This window comes from Vipera ursinii (genome assembly GCF_947247035.1).
Source record: "Vipera ursinii genome assembly, chromosome: 1".
In the NCBI taxonomy this organism is placed as follows: domain Eukaryota; kingdom Metazoa; phylum Chordata; class Lepidosauria; order Squamata; family Viperidae; genus Vipera; species Vipera ursinii.
This window is the reverse complement of record NC_139512.1, coordinates 1,955,065-1,968,381: the sequence shown is the minus strand read 5'-3', so window position 1 is coordinate 1,968,381 and position 13,317 is coordinate 1,955,065. Positions and strand designations below refer to the sequence as shown.

At 43.2% G+C, this 13,317-nt stretch overlaps 1 protein-coding gene across 2 annotated transcripts in view; it reads right to left on the bottom strand.

Annotated features, from left to right (window-relative positions):
- Window positions 1-2,486: 2,486 nt before the first annotated feature.
- The window catches only part of SSBP4 (single stranded DNA binding protein 4), a 53,774-nt gene continuing 42,943 nt past the window's right edge, over window positions 2,487-13,317 (bottom strand). The window contains exons 8-18 of one of the 2 annotated variants that reach the window (XM_083379628.1): window positions 11,771-11,837; window positions 11,236-11,306; window positions 9,849-9,916; window positions 9,654-9,699; window positions 9,353-9,388; window positions 9,114-9,159; window positions 6,471-6,538; window positions 6,175-6,253; window positions 4,815-4,843; window positions 3,656-3,763; window positions 2,487-3,425 (exon numbers count right to left, since the gene is read on the bottom strand). In XM_083379628.1, coding sequence (XP_083235754.1) covers window positions 3,396-3,425; window positions 3,656-3,763; window positions 4,815-4,843; window positions 6,175-6,253; window positions 6,471-6,538; window positions 9,114-9,159; window positions 9,353-9,388; window positions 9,654-9,699; window positions 9,849-9,916; window positions 11,236-11,306; window positions 11,771-11,837 — 648 coding nt within the window. In that variant the 3' untranslated portion in view covers window positions 2,487-3,395. The remainder of the gene's footprint in view (window positions 3,426-3,655; window positions 3,764-4,814; window positions 4,844-6,174; window positions 6,254-6,470; window positions 6,539-9,113; window positions 9,160-9,352; window positions 9,389-9,653; window positions 9,700-9,848; window positions 9,917-11,235; window positions 11,307-11,770; window positions 11,838-13,317) is intronic. The other variant, XM_083379629.1, reaches the window with a different exon arrangement.

Genomic DNA, 13,317 nt, shown 5'->3' with positions numbered 1-13,317 from the left:
GCTGCTGAAACCGTAGGCTTGTGGGAAGAGGGGATCTTCCTAAAATAGTATTGGCCTCAGAGAGGTAAACCCATTCTAAATCTGGCTCTCTCATACTTGGATCCCTGTGGCCAGAGCTGTTCTCATCTAAATGAAGCAAGCTTAGTGCCCACTTTTTTATAGTATATAGCACTAGCCTAAGTAAGAGGAACAAGGGCTGGTGGGCTATATAAAAAAAACAGATGGTGAAGAATGGTATTTGAAAGAGCTGATGGAAAAATCCAGAAGTAGCATTCTTTTTTCAGAAAATCTAGAACTAGCAGATCTAAAGCAGGGAATGCACAACCTGCAACTTCATTAAAAGCCCCTGTAAAAGCTGCCCCTTAATTTTAATTGCTAATGTGCCCAGAGGGGGACATGGAAAGCCCCAATATATTGTCTTCAGTTCACTGAATCAGCGGTAAATTAAGGCAAAATAGCTTTTGTTCTCACTTTTGTATGTGACCTCTTCCAGCATGTCTCTCAGATTTCAAATCCAGCCCAAGATCTATGCTGATTATTTTAGTGGGTAATAATACAGGCATCCATGCCTAATCACACCTAATCATAATACCAAAATATATAGGAACATCAAATACTGGGGGGCAGAATTTGTGTTGCAAGAGTATTGTTCAAGCATGTTCTTCACTTTCTCCCTTTGAATGCCTATGAATTGTAATGATCACTCATATCTAACCAAGCAACCCAGAATGACTCAGTTCTTTTTTTTTTTTGCTGATTCCCAAAGCCGAGATCTAAGATCCCAATATTTTCTGGAAAAGTTAGGCTCAGGCATCTCAGCTTGCAGAGATGGCAGAGGTGACAATAATTAAAAATAGTGTATTGTTCAGTCTGGTTCTTGATGCCACCTTTTAAGAATGGAAACAAACTAGAGTGAGTTCAAAAAAGCAGGGGAAAGGACAGTTGGGCCAGGAACTGTAGGGTGTGATGGAGATGACTTTGGAGAAGACACTGAGTAGCCCACAGAACAACCACAGATGCTGAAGCATGCATTAAACTCACGTAGGTGGGAAACTATTAGAAAAAGATTCAGACTGGTTCCTCCTGGTATAAGAAGGATAGAAGGGAAAACATGGGCAGACTTGCAAGATTCTGTTTCTGTAGCCTATTCAACATAATTTTAGTCTTCCTGTTTCTTGATCTTATCTGCTCAGATAGGAATTTTAGTCCTATGAGAAGAGACTGAAGGAGTTGAGTGTATTAAGCCTTGAGGGGGGGAAAACAAAGGGGGAAAGAGAAAATATGGCACTCTTGAAGTACCACTGAAAGTCAAGACTCTGTAGCTTGAATGAATTTAAGACACAAGAAGACAAACTCTGGATACATATTTGAGTAAACTTTCTACTGGGAGAGTTCTCTGATAATCAAGGAGCAGGTTGCTTTGCCTTGAGCTCAAAAGCTGTCCAGCTATGGCGGTTGTCTACATCAAACAAGCAAATCACCCATGCTTGGACTGTGATTTGTAACCACTGGTTGCAGCCCTTTGCCAACATAGTGGTTCTTAGAAAAAAGGTAAGTAGATTAGGCCTGCTTAGCACTTGGCTGTGAGACCTTCAGGACATTCCAGAACTATAGACTAGACTGGGAAGTCAATCCTCCCAGATGGCAAAGGCCAATCACTTTAACATTGTTGCCACGTTCACAATATAAACCTCAAAGGATACCCCTGTTCAAGGGCCAAACCATCTCCCTTCATCCCAGAGGACGCACAAAGGTTGTGTTCCTTTGATAACAGGTACGAGAATAGGCCAAACGATTAGATCTCTTCCAATGTACTCCATTCACTGGCACATAAATACAATAGGCTTCCTTGAGTTGATGCCCTTCACAGGTCATAGCTTTCAGCTCCCAACATCCAAAGTTGCTGACTGTGGGTGGCAGGAATTGTAATAGGAGGTATCTGAAAGCTGACAGATGGAAGACTGACTTTTGAAGAGACAGTCAAAGGTGTATTCTTATATTTTTACTTGTTAAGTGTTGGGAAGAGATGGAGGTGTAGCCTTTTTTACAAGTCATTCACAGCGTTTCCCCTTTACCTTCTTAGCTGAAAGGGATGGAAGACAGAACAGGGGAAATCTCTAATGTGCACCTCTGTTGACTGCCAAAAAGTTCCCTTACAGCCAGGTTTCTTTGCCATAGGTGTTTAAAACACCTAATATGAGAGAGAAAAATGAAAAAGGCTAAAAACATGATGCAGGGAAAAACAGTAACTGCTGTCATAATTTGTGTCTTTGCATAGCAACTAGTAGATCAGCTGGTGGCAGCATCTGGTTGACCTTGTCTAGCCTTGGAAGCTGTGCAGATTTTAGTCTGGTTAACACCAGAACGGGAGACCCCTAGGCAATCCCAAGGCTGTAGGAAGCTGAAAATACATCCCTTAAGAATGCAAGGGTTAAATACTTCCATGCTATTGCCAAGAAAATAACATGGAAGTTTCTGTGAAGTCATCAGGAACCAAGCTCAAATTCACCTGAAGTTCAATTATTAGGGTATCTTTCTCTCCCCCACCCCCCACTAGCATCTGGTATCACACAGCCTCTGCCAACCAATATGGGCAGAATCAAGAATACTTCCATGGAAGTCTGTGCAATTAGGAAACAACTTTGCTATTTTTTTTTTCTAGCCCAATGAACGTAGGCAGGAAACCAAAGCTGACTGCAGACACGAGAGAAGAGAGTCTGCCCATTCCCCCAAAAACTTTTGCATTGCCAGCAAAGTCCACGCATCTCCAAATTTACTTTAATTCAATCAGCTCGTGGCAGTCAACTTTCACCCACCACATCTTCCCCATTTGCCTCCCGAGCTCACCAAAATGGGCCTTGTGTCTTCCTCTAGCCCTCCTGCTGAGCTTCAAGACTCCGGAAGAGTCTTAACCATGTTTCCTGATGCACATGCCTTTTTCCCAACTGTTACCACCAGTTTGAAGAACAGAGACCAAAACGAAGCTTTCCAAACAGCACAACTGTTCCTGCTACAATGCAGGATTTAAAAGTCCACAGATGCACGGTGGATGACAGTCCCAATGTCCAATGGGTCGTCATAAACCCCTCAGGGTGTGGGGATGCTGCAGTCCAGCAGGAGGGGGGGTGCAGCTCCCTGCCTTTCATAACTGTCCACTTGTGCCGCATATCAAACCTTCGGCTGTCCCACTTGATTAGTGACAATTCTCACGTCACTAGAGTTTACTGAGTACCGGTTAGAGGGCAGGCGGTGACCTGGGCGGGGATCAAAAGTCCAGACTGGGGGCAGGGGGGCTGAGACTAGCAATCAAGGGAAGCTGTTATTAAATACAGGGGGATTAAGACCCCTGGGGGGGCATCAGTCTGGCTCCTCTGGGACTGGGCATCCGGGCCGGGTCACACGCTCATAGTCATGCTGGGCGAATACTGGGGAGACAGATGGGAGACACCACAGCATTAGAGGAAGGGTCCATCACGGAGGGGGGGCACCGGCCCCCTCTTCACACCTCTGACAGCTGCTGCTTCCAGCATGAGATGGCACTGTTAGCTGTTGGTACTGACAGCCCAGTCCGGCCCTGCCACAGGGTGCCCCGCCCCCCACGTGCCCCCCGAGATCCCCGCCCCCTCCGCGGCCGCCGCTCCACGCAGGCCCTTACGCTCTCGCTTTGGAAGGGGTTTATGAAGCTGCTGCCCATCTCACTGCTGCTGTCATCACGTGGGGTGCCCGGTGGGTTAGCTATGCTGGCCATGCTACCCGGGGAATTCTTGGGAATCAGAAATAAGAGAGAGAGAGAGAGAGAGAAAAAAAAACCCGGGCAATTCGCACCTGAACCATGATTAGAACACATTCTAACATGAACCATGATTAGAACATACTGTCAGAGAGCTATAGAGAGCATTGTTAAAACGGCATCGTGTGGAAAAGGTTGGCTTTTTAAAAAGTTTTCTGGACATTATAAAGTTCTTAGATTCTGTCTGCCCAATCGGTTTAACTAGGCCAAGGGGAAGTAGTGTTGTTGTAGGAATTTTCCCACACAGAAATAACCTGCTTCATTACAGACAGTCCTCAACATACGAGAGTAATGGAGCCTGCCCAGTATGACTGAATGCCATAATGGTTGCAAAACAGGCTAATCACATGACCAAGCCAATTTTACAACCTTTTTTGCGGTGGTTGATAAAACGAATCCTTGGTTAAGTGAATCCCTGGTTGTTGAGTGAACTAAATGATTTGCTATGGCAGCAATTTTGCTGAAAATTGCAACTGCCAGTTTTCGGCAAAACTGTCATGAAACACAGTCATGTGACCCTAGGACACTGCAAATGGCCATAAAATTCAATTGGTTCAGGGAGACCCAACTTCCAGAGTCCCCCAGAGAATAATGGGTTGTCTCTAAATGTAATAAATAAATAAATAAATAAATAAATAAACAAACTTGGAACATAAGTCCTCTTTTTTGACTTGGTCATAACTTTGAACAGTTGCTAAGTGGCTGGTTGTAAGTCAGGGACTAATTGTGATTCAGATAGAGTTAGAAAAAACCCTGATTTTGTACAGCATAAAATGGTTCCCTCCCAAATACCAGCCCTTCAATGGCAGGCAAACTAATTCCTGGGGAGGTCAACTGAATCTCTTCATTCCTAAAACTCAAGAGAAAGTTTCTACGTGAGGGGGGCCCACCGAGTAGATACAAAATCATGCTCCCCTTTAAAACCAGATAATCTTTCCTGATCTCCTTCTAATCCCTTGGTCCCCAGGGCCTGTGGAACTCCAGCTCACCCTCTGGAAGAGGACACCATGATGCAAACCCTTACCTTGGGCATCCCATCTATTTCACCTGGGCCTGCAATGAGAATGAAAGCAGTTAAACCTCAGCCCTTAGGTCAGGGGACTTCAAATTTGGCCCTTTTATGACTTGTGGACTTCAACTCTCAGAATTCCTCAGCCACTGTGCCTGGCTGAGGAATTCTGGGAGTTGAAGACCACAAGTCATAAAAGGACCAGGTTTGAAGACCCCTGCCTTAGGTGGTCTCTATCAGGTTGGAAGACTTTTGTGGAAAGAGCAGATTTGTTGGCAGCCAAAGTCTTAGGAGCCTCCACTTAATCCACAGAAATTCTTATCAATAAAAACTTTCTGCCGATGGACTTTATAGAGGCATAGAATATCAGCTTCCATCACTATCAGTTTTTAGGAAAGTCTTACAAAACCTATTTCTTTCCTCAAGCCTCCTCTGAGTGGAATGCTAATGTTCAGTTCTTGATTCTAGCTACATGGTCCCTTTCACACAATCGTTCTTTCATCTGCAATCATGCCAGCTCATGCCAGAGCTTTTAAAGCAGAGACCAAAACAACTAAACTCTGTAAAATGTCAGCCTGCCCCAGGACATCTTTGAATGAAGGACACTATTACACCTGAATTCAGACAGCTAGTCCAACATGTATCTAAGTCCTATCTGGAATAGTTACGTTCTTATGTAAGTTTCAACTAGAATCCAAACTGTGCACATTCATTTAGCACCATAGTTAGCTTTGAATGGTTGCTGAATGAATGATCGTAAGTCAAATATCTGATTTCAAACTCAGGAACCTCAGTTACATAACATCCCTGCTTGATAACCAACAGATAAATGGGTATCTGTATAGGAACACCAATTCTCCAATACTGAAGCATGGAAGTTGTTCCTCATCTTTCTGTACCAAAATTAAAGCTAGAGAATACTCAGCATTCTGGCATCTAATGGTCAACAATTCTCCTTCAATCAGAACCTAGCTGATCTTGGCTGAACTCAAAAAGCTAAGCAAGCTTGGAGCTGGTCAGGACTTGGACAGGAGGCCATCAGAATATATCACATCTAGAGGTTACGTTGGGAAATTAAAAAAACATTTGAAGGAAGCCAATGACAAAGCATTTCTGAATGGACATAAGTAATCTGTTTTATGAACGTGCCCTAAAATCATTGGAAATCACACTCTACCAGACTTGACCTCTTTTAGCATACAAGGGGACACTAAGAATCCAACACCAACAAGGACATGGAATAAGGGGGAGAGTTATATAAGATTCTCCCCTCCCCATCCTTTGAAATGATACATTTGTGCTTCCTTTCTCCACTAAAATGGTCATTTTGGATTTTATTGTCCATGGCCAGCCCTGCAGGCAGGTCCATACTTACCTAGTGATCCATTCATATGATGGGGCTCCATGGCACTCATTCCAGCCATTGGACCTTCTGGACTTGGCCCCATGGAGAACTAAACATTATGCAGAGAGAGCGTGAAAAGAAGAGAAATACAGAAATAATTAGGAAGGGCAGATTCCAGGTAGAGAAGCATGACAGCATTCCCCTTCATCTTTGTATTTATTTATTAAGAAAATGTATATGGCTGCCCAACTCACTCAGGGTGAAATAAGAAATTTGTCATAGAATATCACCCAGCAACAGGGAGTGAGCAAGAAGAAGACACTTACTCCCGGCCGGCTTGGTGGAGGACCAACAGAGTTCATCATGTACATATTTTCACTAGAGTTGGTGGAGTCTGAAACAAGAAACAGACATTACAAGAAAAAGTAACCAAGGTGGTCTCTTTTCACATGGGGAACATCTAGAAATCTCAAGGAAGCCCATCGGCAGGACATGAACTTGGGTGGTATTCAGAGATACACTACTTCAAGTAAACGGAGGCTTCATCCCTAGGTTTTAAAGTCTGGCCGAGAGAGGTCAAAAGTCTATCTAGTCCAGAGGTCTATTACAAAACTTAGCCAGAGATGCCTCTTCGATTTACAATAAGCTAAACCATATTGGGAATTGGAGGAGGGCTTTAGCTTGATATGTAGCTTAATCTGTAAACTGGTTACAGTCCAGCATAACAACTAGCTCAGTGTTTAGCATGGCTGGCTGAGCAATTCTGAGAGTTGAAGTCCATACATTTTAAAGTCAGCAAGGCTGAGGAACCCTGAGCTAAACTAAGGCTAAGCAGACCCTAGTGCAGGGGTAGGCAACCTCGGCTCTTTTATGACTCGTGGACTTCAACTCCCAGAATTCATGAGCCAGCTTGGCTGGCTCAGGAATTCTGGGAGTTGAAGTCCACGAGTCATAAAAGAGCCGAGGTTGCCTACCCCTGCCCTAGTGCTCAAGGAAAAGAATGTGAAGTGTCAGAAGGGCTGCAAAGCTGAGGCATTCTTATACAACATCCTTGTTTTTGCGCTTTTATTTTTTACTGGGCTTTATAGATAGAAAGGATCCAAGTGAGGGAACAAAAGTTTTTCCCCCACCTCAGGAACTTCTCTGGAACTCTTTTTCAATGGCTGTTTCCACAACGTGCTTAACCCAGGGTGGCTACATTCACAATCATTTTGGCTGAGCCCTTGATTACATTTATCCAATGACATAATCCAGTCTCCAAAATTAATTTAAAACAGTGTTTTGGAAGATTCTTTCTTTCTTCTTTCCTCTTTCTTTATTTTCTTTCCCTTTCCTCCCTCCCTTTCTTATAAATAACTCAAGATGGCAAACAGCTCATACAACTCCATCCTCCTATTTTCCTCACAAGAACCCTGTAAGGTAGATTGGACTGAGAGACAGTGACCGGCCAAAAGTCATCCAGTCAGTTTTCATGCCTAAGGTGGGACTAAAAGTCACAGGGTCTGGGTGTGTAGCCTGGTACCTTAACGACTAGACACTACGACAGCATGGGCAAACCAGTGGGGGCTACAAGTGGGCATTGAAGAGTGCAGACAGATGGGCTAGGATCCTGGATAGATAGGGGTTAATGTAGGTGAATGCACACTATGGAGGAGGGATACTATGGGAAGTAAGGCAGGGGATGCTAGACAGATATCTGGAGTCTCATACTCCACAGTGGATGACCCTCTTTTACCGGTCTACGATAGAGAGCATCCTCTCGTATGGTATTGTGGTTTGGTATGCTGGTCTGACAGCCGCAGATAGGAAGGCATTACAGTGTGGTGAGCACAGCACAAGACATTGTGGGCTGTTCCCTGACACCACTGGATGACATTGCCAGGGCTCGCTGCCTTGGAAGAGTGAGGAAAATTCTCAGGGATGACTCACACCCTGGACGGTATCTCTTTACTCTCCTACCATTGGGTAGGAGATACAGGAGTATAGCCAGCCGTACCAACAGGCTGAAGAACAGCTTTTATCCATGGGCTGTTAGGCTCTTGAACGGGAAATAATTTTATAAATTTTATGCATGATTGACTTGCGAGGCCGGTGTGTTGTGCAATTAGCTCACATGGTGTAATAAGATGGAGGGTTTGTTGTCACTGTGAGTTGGGGGTGGGGGCACAAAGGGAGGCTCAGCCAATCTCAATGTATACATGGTTGTACCTTGACAATAAAGGTTCATTCATTCATTCATTCCTCAGGAGAATAAGCAGTGGGATCTACTTACAAGGGAGACTTATGAGCAACCCTACTAGCTTTTCGCTTGATTTTGCTTGTGGGAAGCTGGCAAGGAAGGTTGCAAATGGTGATCATGTGATTGCGGCTCACTACAATATTATAATGGCTCCTGGATCGTGATCACATGATTGTAGGAACACTGTGATGACCTTAAACTTGGGGACTGGTCATAGGTTCCCATCATTCGCAGCTGTTGCAATTTTGAACAGTCGCTGAATAAGTGGTTGTAAATGAAGTACTACTTGCAATTGCCTTCTTTCTCTTTTTTTGTTATTCTCTTCTTTTTTCTCTTATTAAACAAAGCAAAAAAAAAAAAAGAAAGGGTTGGCTAGCGACCGTAAGTATTGAAACTCAAAAATCTGAAAAAATACCAGGGTAGGGAAGACTTTCTCAGACACTGTGATAGAAAAATGGGGCATTCAGAAATAATTTCCTTCCAAAATGGAATCCAGGATACTTACCAAGGATCCAGTCCCAGTCAGTCACCGGGATCAAAGGTTTATTCTTCCAAGCTTTTGGGCTCATGCTGGTGCTCGTCATCAGGGAACTTCTCTTTCTGATGTTGAGTTCCAGCACGAGCCCAAAAGTTGGAAGAACAAAGCTTTGATCCCAGTGACCGACTCGGATTGGATCCTCCAACGTTATCCTGGGACACGTATATTTACCTTCATTTGCACCACACTTACCTCCAGGGCTTGGCATGAGAGGGGTGCCAGGGGGGCCTCCGCCTCCCTGTGAGGAGAGAGAGAGAGAAATAACATTCATGATCCTGGGGTTTGCCTTGTGGAGGAGTCATTCTCATCAACATTATCAACCGTGTCTGGCAACCAGGTTTATTAGATTCATCTGCCCTGAATCAGGACTTGGAATTCAATTCGCCTAGCAAGTCTACCCTACATCTTTTCACACCTCTTCAGCAACTTACCCCATAGCTGCCAGGAGAAGATGAGGAATAGGAAACCTAAACGGGATCGAAAGGAGAGGGGGAAAAAATCAGTGGCTGGTGAATAGAATATAGCAGGCATTGGCTGCGTTTGGTAGGCATCTTAACCTAGTTAAGCCACTAAAACTCTGACTGAACATAAATAACGTGTTGCGTAAGTGCAGCCACGAGGTTTTTCGCCTGCTTGGTGAAGTCTGTTGTGTGAATGCAGACACTGTGAGTGTCTGAATTGTAGAGAAAGTTTTATTTTAAAAAAATAAAAATAAAAATGAATCGGACATACCGAGTTTGTGTTTATATTTGGCCAGGATCCTCGAACACCCGGAGCTCTGCAGAGAAAAATGTACAAAGCTGACCTTTCAAACATTTGGAAGAGTTCCTGGGAAGGGATGATGCTGTTCCTGCTCCGTTGAAAATATACTCTCTCCCTGACTCCCTCTGGCTACCCCTTCCCAAGAGAAATAATACAGACACTTACATGTTCATTGTGGGCATACCAGGGCAAACCAGGGACCCTGGAGGAGGTCTTATGCCACCACCATAATTCTGGATGAAGAAAAAGCAGGAAGGGATTAGGGGAAGGGAGAGAAACCAATCATTGTTGATTCCCATCCCACTCTCTCATCACCTCTACCACCAATTTTACCCAATAGGATTCATCTATTTAGTACAGAGGTCATGATCTTCGTATTATTACCAGTAGGGCTACCACTGATAAGAAACACCATGTCACTATTAAGGACAAAGCATTTTGTTCCTCTAGTCTAGTTCAAACAATAACTAGCTGTCACTATTTAAAAAAAAAAACTATAAAGGTAGTCCTCGATTTATGACCACAATTGGGACCAGAATGTCCATTACTAAGAAAGGTGGGTTGTTAAGTGAATTGCATCTGATTTTTTGCTGGGATTCTTTAAGCAAAACACTGCAGCTGTTAAGTGAATCTGGCTTCCCTTATTGACTTTGCTTGTGGGAAGCCAGCTGGGAAGGTTGCAAATGGCGATCACGTGACCCCTGTTGTGGCAACTGTTGTAAATAAATGCCAGTTGCCAACTGTCTGAATTTTGATCACGTGACCACGGGGACGCTGCAATAGTTAGTGTGAGGACGGGTTGCAAGTCCTTTTCTTCAATGCTGTTGTAACTTTGAATGGTTGCTAAATGAATGGTTGTAAGTCGAGGATTACCTGTATTTTGGTTACTGCATTACATGGATTTTTTTAAGAACTTGCTGTCATGTTTTCTTGGTATTCTATACTACTTAATCCACTGCCTTAAAGTCTATTCACTTATTGTAAGTCATTATGCCATTTTTAATGGGAAGCGGCATACCCATTTAATATAAAGAAATAAATGGTGGATGACAGAAGCAGTTGGTCTTATAAGCAGGCTTTTGAACTTCCGGAATTCCACTCTGACGATGTCAGCAGTTAGCTGACGAAAACTAAGTTTATTAAACAATTGTTGTTGTTTTTATATTATCCCGGTGTTCGACTATTTTTCTCAACATCAATATACCTGGGATCCGCATTTTAAGTGTACACACACACACACACAGACCACATAAACTTTAAATGACCCAAGAGTCCAGGGTTACATAGTGCCCTCCAGATTCACCTTGAAGCTTTCTTTATTCTAACTGAATGGGGGGGGGGGGAAAGAAGTGCAACAGTTTTAAGGAATATGCAAATTAAACTGTGAGCTTCAAGCAGTCAGAAAAGTCCCTGAGCTTCTAGACCATCTTTTGCATTCAGACTGGCATGCATGCATGTGCACACACAAAAAATCATCACAATCTCATATCAAATAATACTTCCAGATCCACTGACTTGTTTCAAAATCTATCCCCCATTTTGGGGAGCTCACCTGTGGAGCCATTCCTGTCATACCCCGTGGTGGGGTCATGCGCTGCATCGGGCCCATGTTAGGATGCCCTACTGGTGGCAAAAGGAGTGGGGAAAGAGGGGAATTGGGGAGATCAAACACATTTAAGTTGCAAGTGTAGAATCAAAGTCTCTAATGCACCTGGAGGCTCAAAAAAGAAACAATAACCCCCCCAAAAAAATCTGCACATTCAAGCAGTTAAACCAAGCAAAAGGAACAAGTTCAGAAGTTTATAGCATTTTTATTTGCTTTACCAAATGTGACTACATACTGCGCTGAAGAAAATATAGGCAAGGATGTGAAAAATTTAGAAATATTTCAGCATTGTTTTGTGTTTTTTATGCAAAGTATAAGATACTTTGACATTTATTTATGAGATGCATATTTATCTCATTTATTTGTGAAATGGATGGATATAGATTCTTAAGAGATGCACCATTAATCTCATTTCCCTGCTTGCACCATAGTCTCATGTCACTCTGACTATCCACTCATCCCATTTTAAATCACCGCTCACCTTGTGATCGGATTGCCGGATCCATTGCACTGGGCATGAGAGGTTGGCCAGACACACCCATAGATGGCTATAGGGGAGGAAAAAAATCCATGTTTTTTTACTCAGGCAGATTACAATGCTTATTCACCAAGGAAAATAATTATATCTGGAGAAGAACTAAACGTAGTAACTACCATTTTGGCCAATGGATCTCAATACAGGGTGATACAATAAAAAAATGAATAGCGTGTTAATTGACAGGCGTTCGGCAAGCTAAGCATAATTTTCAAGAACAACCTCCCCCCTATGCCTGAAAAGTTTTCAATCAGTGTGTGCTACCTGTTCTAACATATGCCAGTGAAACATGAACACTAACTTCACAATCGATACAAAAGCTATGAGTGGTGCAAAGAGCAATGGAAAAGAGACACGCTTGGCATCACATGACAAGATAGAAAGACCTGCACATGGATTAGAGAACAAACGAAAGTAGATGATATCATCAAGAGAGTAAAAGAATGGAAATGGAAATGGGCCGGTCACATGGCAAGAAGAACTGGTGGCAGGTGGACCAAGGCAGTCATAGAATGGATCCCACTTGATAAAAAGCTTCCACGAAAGAGACCTAAGACAAGACAGATCAACAACATCAGCAAGTATTGTGGGCCCAATTGGTAAAAGAAAGCTTAGGACTGTATTGGTTAGAAACATGGAAGAGGCCTTCATCCTGCAGTGGATAAATGGCTAAAATGATGATGGTATTTTGATACTTATTTATTAGCAATATACTTCATCTGGGATCTGTTTTGGAGTCCGTCCATAAGCTCCAGCTGTTGTAAAATTTAGCAATTAGGAGCAAATCTGGTCCCCAAGTGCAGGTTGTGTGATCAAATCTGAACTTTATGAACTACATTCATTCATTCATTCATTCATTCATTCATTCATTCATTCATTCATTCATTCATTCATTCAGGTTGAATGAAAAGCAATGCCAGTTATACACTGCCAATGTAGGGTAACAGTGAATGTCAGAAGCTCTAACGTTTCCTTATATATATTTTTCCACTGCAGTTGTCACAAAATTGCTGGGGAAAAGTTGTGATGCAATTGTTTGTGAAATGGCCTTCAAGGAGTACTCATCAATGCACACCCATGACTGAATTTTTGATTGTGGAAGAAGTCCCTCCAACTGATAAAACACCCTTTTTATGACCCTCTAACCCAGGGGTTTTCAAACTCAGCCTTTTTATGACTCATTGACTTCAACTCCCAGAATTCCTCAGCCAGCAATTCTGGAAGTTGAAGTCCATGAGTCATAAAAGGGCCGAGTTTGAAGACCCCTGCTCTAATCCCTTAATTCAAGGTAGAGCCAGGGCTGAGCGTTTATTGGCCGGATGCCCTTCCTGACACCACGCAGAATTTGCAGCAGGTATTTTCTCTTTGTGCCCTAGAAGAGAATCACTACCTAGGATTGAACTCTCAACCTTCCAAGTGGGAGGTGAGTGTCTTCACCATTAGGCCACCACACACCGCTCAAACTCCTTCCAATTGATATTCACTGCTAAATG